The 6088-nt window shown below is 45.5% G+C and overlaps 1 protein-coding gene across 1 annotated transcript in view; it reads left to right on the top strand.

The window, feature by feature from the left end:
- The window catches only part of Gsap (gamma-secretase activating protein), a 75493-nt gene that overhangs the window by 202 nt on the left and 69203 nt on the right, over positions 1–6088 (top strand). Inside the window, exon 2 of the mRNA XM_023724317.1 lies at positions 5869–5948. Coding sequence (XP_023580085.1) covers positions 5869–5948 — 80 coding nt within the window. The remainder of the gene's footprint in view (positions 1–5868; positions 5949–6088) is intronic.

The following is a 6088-nucleotide window of genomic DNA, read 5'->3' as shown; positions in this document are numbered from 1 at the left end:
GGAGCGTCCCACCCACGGCCCCGGGGCCGGCTGCGGTCGCTTGAGCCTCCGGTGCCAGACGGGGGACGGGCACCCGGGCTCAGGAGTCTGCGCGTTTAGGAATGGAAGGCTGACTCCGGGCGACCTGGAATAGCAACAAATAAACATGGAACCGTTGCCTAGTGTGGCTTTTTTTGTACAAGGAAGCGAACACAGGTCCTTGCGCTTGCCCGGCAGGCTCTGTGCGGCTGAGCTACGTCCCCGGCGGCACCTCATTTGTTAGTGATTGTGATTTGAGGCCCTTCCTAGCACTGATCCCCTTTAAAAAAAGGGAACTGTGATTTGTCACTTTTTTCTTTTCCCTAATTGAAGAAGTTTGCTTCAGCGTTGTGAGGCGCGCTTCTGCGTGTGCCCGCGGAGTGGGTGGGCTCCTAGGCGAGGTGCCGAGCGGAGACCCCGGCCCGCAGGGTTGGGTTTTATCTGTCACAAAACCTTCAGTTTGATGGAGGCAGCAAAAGTGACTTAAGACCCTTCCCAGCACTGATGAGCTTTGAAGAGAGGACTTGCTGTTTCCCAGGCTGCTGCTGCTTCTTCTTTTTTAAAAACAACATTAGTTTCAAAGCAATGGTGCCTCGGGTCCCACCTTGTCTCTAGGGGCTGTCCCCTCCAGTGTGCTTTACATTTTTGTTTTGTTTTGTTTTCCTTAAATACACTAGACTGAGTACATTTTGGGGCAGGCATCAGATTATCCCTTTCCTATAGGCTGGTGGAAGATTTCTTTGCTACTTTACATCGTATGCTGTAGTGGAATTATTCTCGCGTTACGTGGCCTGGCAGGTTGAGTGCTGGTCCCCAAAGAGAACTCGTGTGTCTGCGTAGCTTCCTGTTTGAGTCTGCTGTTGGTGTTATTAGTAAAGATTGTGTCTTGGGAGGGAGAAGTGGATGTAAAACGTCTCTTGGTTGTCTACAAAGCACTTGAAGCTTTAGCTTTTTGAAATACAACCGGCAGCCCTAGGCCTGATTTCCATCCTAAAGCAGTCTTCCCTGAACCCCCGAACCTCTTTTGTTGAGAGGAGGGAGTTATCTGTGAGGGTGGCGCTGGATAGAGAAAGTGAAATGCCAGCCATGGGTTTCAGTTATGTGCATTGTGATTGCGAGCGGTGTGCGGCCCAGCTGGCGTTTGGACTCCTCCTGTCTTTCATCTGTGCAGAATTACAAACCTGTATATTGAGGTTTCATTGAAAGAACTTGCGCCCTGTCCTCAGACAGTTAAACGGAATAGGAATACTGATTTTCCCATATAGCAGTATGTCGTCCTCTCAGAGCACCTGAGTGAGACTCTTAGCCCAGGCACAGGATGAGAATTGTCTTGTGATCATCACAGATGGGTAGCACCCAGCAAAACCTCCGAACAGCCCTCTTCTACTCTAATTTACTGCATTGGTGGAAAATTTGCAATTCTGTCTTATTTCTAGCCCAGCTGTTACTGAACAAGTTTGTGCAGATTGTTTTCCTTACCAGGCCCCAGCTTCTTAAATATAAATTATGAACATACGAAGACATTGTCTTCCTCTCAGCTTGCTTGCTTCCCAGGCCTGCAGCTTTAATAATTTTTACATCAATAAATGCAATAGAAGCTTTCTTAGTGGTGCTCAGCAATCATCATGAAATGTGATAGGTTTCTGGGGAAACAGCTGGGGAGTTGTGCTGTCAAATGCATTTTTTGATGGTACCAGGGATTGAACTCAGGACCTTGCACTTGCTAGACAAGAACTTATTCTACTGAGCTATCTCCCTGGCCCACAACTTATCCTTCTCATAGGTGATATCAGAAGGTTCCTGGGTTTGACATCAGTCAGTGCTTTGCCCAGCCTCCTGGGCGGGGTCACTTGGAGCCCAATAAACCCATCATAACTTGAAAATATAATTTAAAAACGTATTTATGTAATTCCAGCCCTGTGGGAGGCTGAGACAGGAGGATCATAACAAGGACTTCTCTTCAATTTTTGTTTTTAATAAAATCTTTATTTGGTACAGGGTGTTGCTATGCAGCTTGGACTCATAAAATGATTCTCCTGTCTCAACCTCCCCAGCACTGGGATTATAGGAATGCACCACCACGCCTGGTTTGGAGGCCGGCACAGCATGTGATACCGGGGACCGAACTTGGGTCCTTGCACTTGCCAGGCAGGCACTTAGACCTTTAAGCTACCTCCCCAGCCCATCTGAATCTATCTAGATAACAAACTTCTGCTGTGCATGAGCCGTGGCTCCCTTGCCACTTACACACTTCCCTTTCTTTAGCAGGTTCACTTATGCAAGCCTCGCGCCCATCTAAATGCTACATTTTTCTTCATGAGCACTGAGTACACAAACTGTGGCATTAAACCATATTTCCTTATTTGAAATTGCTGAACTTCCCCCTCTGGACTTTCCAGAGATGACAATTGGGAGAAAAGCCAGAATGAATAAACAAAGAGACTACTCCTTTGAAGAGGGTGCGTTGCTCCAGTGACTGCCCTGGAGGGGAAGGGCTGCTGGGTGGGTAGTGTGCACCGAGGTACGGTTTCTGGGTTTCCAGCATTGCCACACTTGTCTGTTTTAAGGGGCCCTGAAGTGTGAACCATGTACTTAACTGCAGGGTTAATAGTCCCACAAAGGCGTTAGTTTTATGTCTTTAAACTCCGTCTACCCTGTTTGCATCACAAGCGGGTCCTACTTGTGCTACTGGAGTTGCTGACTGGGCAGCATAAACATCTAGTCTGGTGCTTCTCCGCCTGTCTGCGCATCTGAATCACCTGAGGAATTTAACACAGGAAAGAGTCGGCCTCCCAGCAGCCCATTAAAACAAGACTATCTTCAGAAGGGCTTGGATGTCAGTGTTTTCAAAATCTCCTTTAATCTTTCTGCCTCAGCCAGAGTTAAAAGCCGGTTTAATGGAATAAATATGTATAAGAATGAATTTGTTGTCACCTGCGTTTCTTGGAGAATTTTTTAGTGATTTGAGAATAAAGGCATTTTTTTTTTGCTAGCAATTGAATATTTTAGCAAGCTTCCTTTTAAAAAGGTTCTTATCTTAGCTGAAACCTTTCAAGTGTGCTTTTGTGAAGGTTGGTTCCTGCTTCCTTATAATCTTGAAAGAAAGAAACATGTTTCCGTATTGACACATCGCATTCCAGATGTTTTAAGTCACAAAGGAACTTACTGAAATGCTCTTTAGATGTTTAAAACACAGGATTTTGGAGTAATGATCCATCTACCCACTGTGGAGTCCATACAGAGGACTGAGCTTCTTGCCTACCTCTTCCTGGGTGGGGCCGAGGCCGCAGCACTGTCTCGCTGTGCGCTGTCAACCCAGGGTCTTCCTCTTGCTGAGCCCCACAGTTTCCCTGTCTGGGGGCTGCAGCCCCTCACCCTGGTGTGGATGAGGTAGAAGCGAGAGCTGTGGAGCTTGTGAAGCACTCTTCAGCAGTGAGGTTATTGAATTTTGCTGAGAGACCAAATGATTATTCTTATGTATTAAAATCAGTGTGAAGTGTGTCTGACAGCTCAGTATGTATTTAAAAATCTATACTCTCATGGATCCAACCCATCCCCCACCCCTTACCACCCCCTGAACATCTGGACAGCTGTTGCTGGGGGTGGGGGTACAACCTCGCCCAAGCTCCCTCTACACCGTTGCTACCCCAGCTCCAGGGCAGGTGTCCAGCTCACTAACATGCTTGGTTTTCATTACGAATCCAAATTGAATTTTGCTGTGAGTCACAGGATATTTTGGGCATGTTTTATCTGAATATTACACTTAAGCCATCATCAACAGAATAATATTCAACATCTAAAAACACTACTCACATATGGAAAAAATGACTTATTGAGCAATTATTTAATTTTTGATCATTTTTTAAGAAATTGTGAAAAGACACTTGCCTTCCCTGTTAGTAAAAAATCTTCAGCCCTATGCCCACCAGCATTTGAATCTTTTAACTGCAGAACTAGGTCCAGCCGCAGCATTTTGATGAAAGATGAGTGTTCATTTGCAAGTTAAACACTTGGTGTAAAGAATATATTCTTCCTCAAAATATGGCTTCTTAAGATGAGTACACAGGTCACAGGTGCGTGGCTCAGTTAACTATCACAGGGCCAGCAGCACTCAGAGCAGGAGAGGAAGCCTTCCTTCCCAGCACCCAGACACTCCTCAGGCCCCTTCCCATAGCCACTCCTGTAGAAATGTGGGTTACAAGATCGAAACTCCTGTACAGATTGAATCATCTGAGTTGTCATATGTTTTAGTGGTTGGGGTAGGATCTGGGACTTTGTTGCTCAATTTTTTTTTTTTTTGTTTCCTTAGAGTTTATGATCAAATAGAAAAGATGGAAAGGTAATATAAAGTCACATGTGGTGGGATTAGTATGTCAGTAGCTGTAGGGTGCAAGAGGGTCACCAAAATCAATTAATATCCAGAAAGTCATCATAAAGTGGTATGACCTTTGAGGAATGATAGAACTGATTAAAAAATGAAAGAAGCAGAATTTTAGGAAGTTCTCATATTTTTTTTTCCAGTTGCTCAATTTTTATATGTGTTGTTATAGGTCAACTCATTGTTACAGTGTATTTCATTGGTTGGATGTACTGCAACTCCAATTTTCTACTTGATGGCATTTGGGGCTACTGTGGATCACAGTCCTGTAGGCCTGTGTCTCGTTGCACACGTATGTGCAGGACTATTGTGATATAACAGAAATTACAGTAAATATAACTACTCTGTGTAGCCAATTAAAGACTGAGAGTATCAGACTAGGGAAGAAGCAGGAGTAGATGATGGGCCGGACATATAGTTCGAGGGTACAAGAAGACTAATAATAAAAGGACAGAAAAAGTTATATCATGCAAGCAACTCCAGAAAGAAAGCTGACCAGTTATATGAATAGCAGAGAAAGAGGACTTAGGTGGAAAAAGACTTGGTAAAAAGTACACTTTGTAAAAACAGATAAAAGAGTTGATTGGCTCCTGGTTGCAAACTTGTGCCATCTTTGAGATCCAAATATGTGCCTATGGGAAGGTGTGTGGGGTGGGGTGAGGATGGGGTGATGAGGGTGGAGTGGGGGTGCCCTCCCTAGGCCAGTAGATGCTCTGGGCACTGCTGTCCTATGCCCAGTCCCTGGGTCCCCTGTCCAGCCTTGCTCCTACCTAGGGGCTGTGTCCTTTGCCCGCTGCCTTTGCTGGGAGCTCAGAGTAGAGACCTGCAGCAGCCTCTTCCACTCCTCCTCTGCTCTTGACCCACTCTACCTTGGACTTTTGGGGAGGAGGATATGCAGGCGAGAGAGGGATCCCTATCTCTGTGGGAATGCTCCCCACCTTTTCCTCTGGCAGCAGGAACCCTGAGGCTGGCTCACTGCCTGTTTAGCCTCATGCTTCTGGAGACCAGGGAGGAAGGAGTGATGTGAGGCTATGTGTCTGCTTGCCTTTGTGGACCACTCAGGCACCTGGCCACTGAGCTGCCCACCAGACAGTTCAGTGTGTTGTCCAAAGTGTGCAGTCTCTGACCACATACAACAAAAATTAGTAGATGCTGGCACTTGTGGTGGTGTGATGTTCACCCAGAAAATCACCATAAGAAAGCACAGCTCAGGGAGCCCGGGGAAGCCATTGGGTCAGTGGGCCTGACCCCCTGCGCCTCCAAAGATGACCGAGATCACCTGGTCCCTAGTGTCCACCCTGAGGGTCACTGCTGTCCCGCTGGCCAGTGGCTGTAGGTTAGGTTTGCCTGCAAATAGACGACAGCATGGAAGCATTAGAGTGTCCTGTACTTGGCTTCTCTCCCTGATATTGCATTTGTCTGGTGTATTTAAAAAAAAATCTTTCAAGTGTTAACTTGCTGTTTTCTTATTTCAGATGTTTTAGAAATCAATTATGAGAGCTTGCATGTACTAAATGTGGAAAGAAATGGAAATATTATTTATACTTATAAGGTATGTTTAGGTTTCCTTCTTATTGGGCAAAATGTGTAGAATATAAAATTTACTATTCAAATCACTTACAATATCATTTTACAGAATTCTATACTAAACCTCTCTAGTCTTTAACCCTGTGTACTTAATCATGACGCTGC

The sequence above is a fragment of the Octodon degus genome, unplaced genomic scaffold (genome assembly GCF_000260255.1).
Source record: "Octodon degus isolate 3935 unplaced genomic scaffold, OctDeg1.0 scaffold00108, whole genome shotgun sequence".
Taxonomy (NCBI): Eukaryota; Metazoa; Chordata; class Mammalia; order Rodentia; family Octodontidae; genus Octodon; species Octodon degus.
The sequence above is the reverse complement of the archived record's forward strand: the minus strand, read 5'-3'. Positions and strand labels throughout refer to the sequence as shown.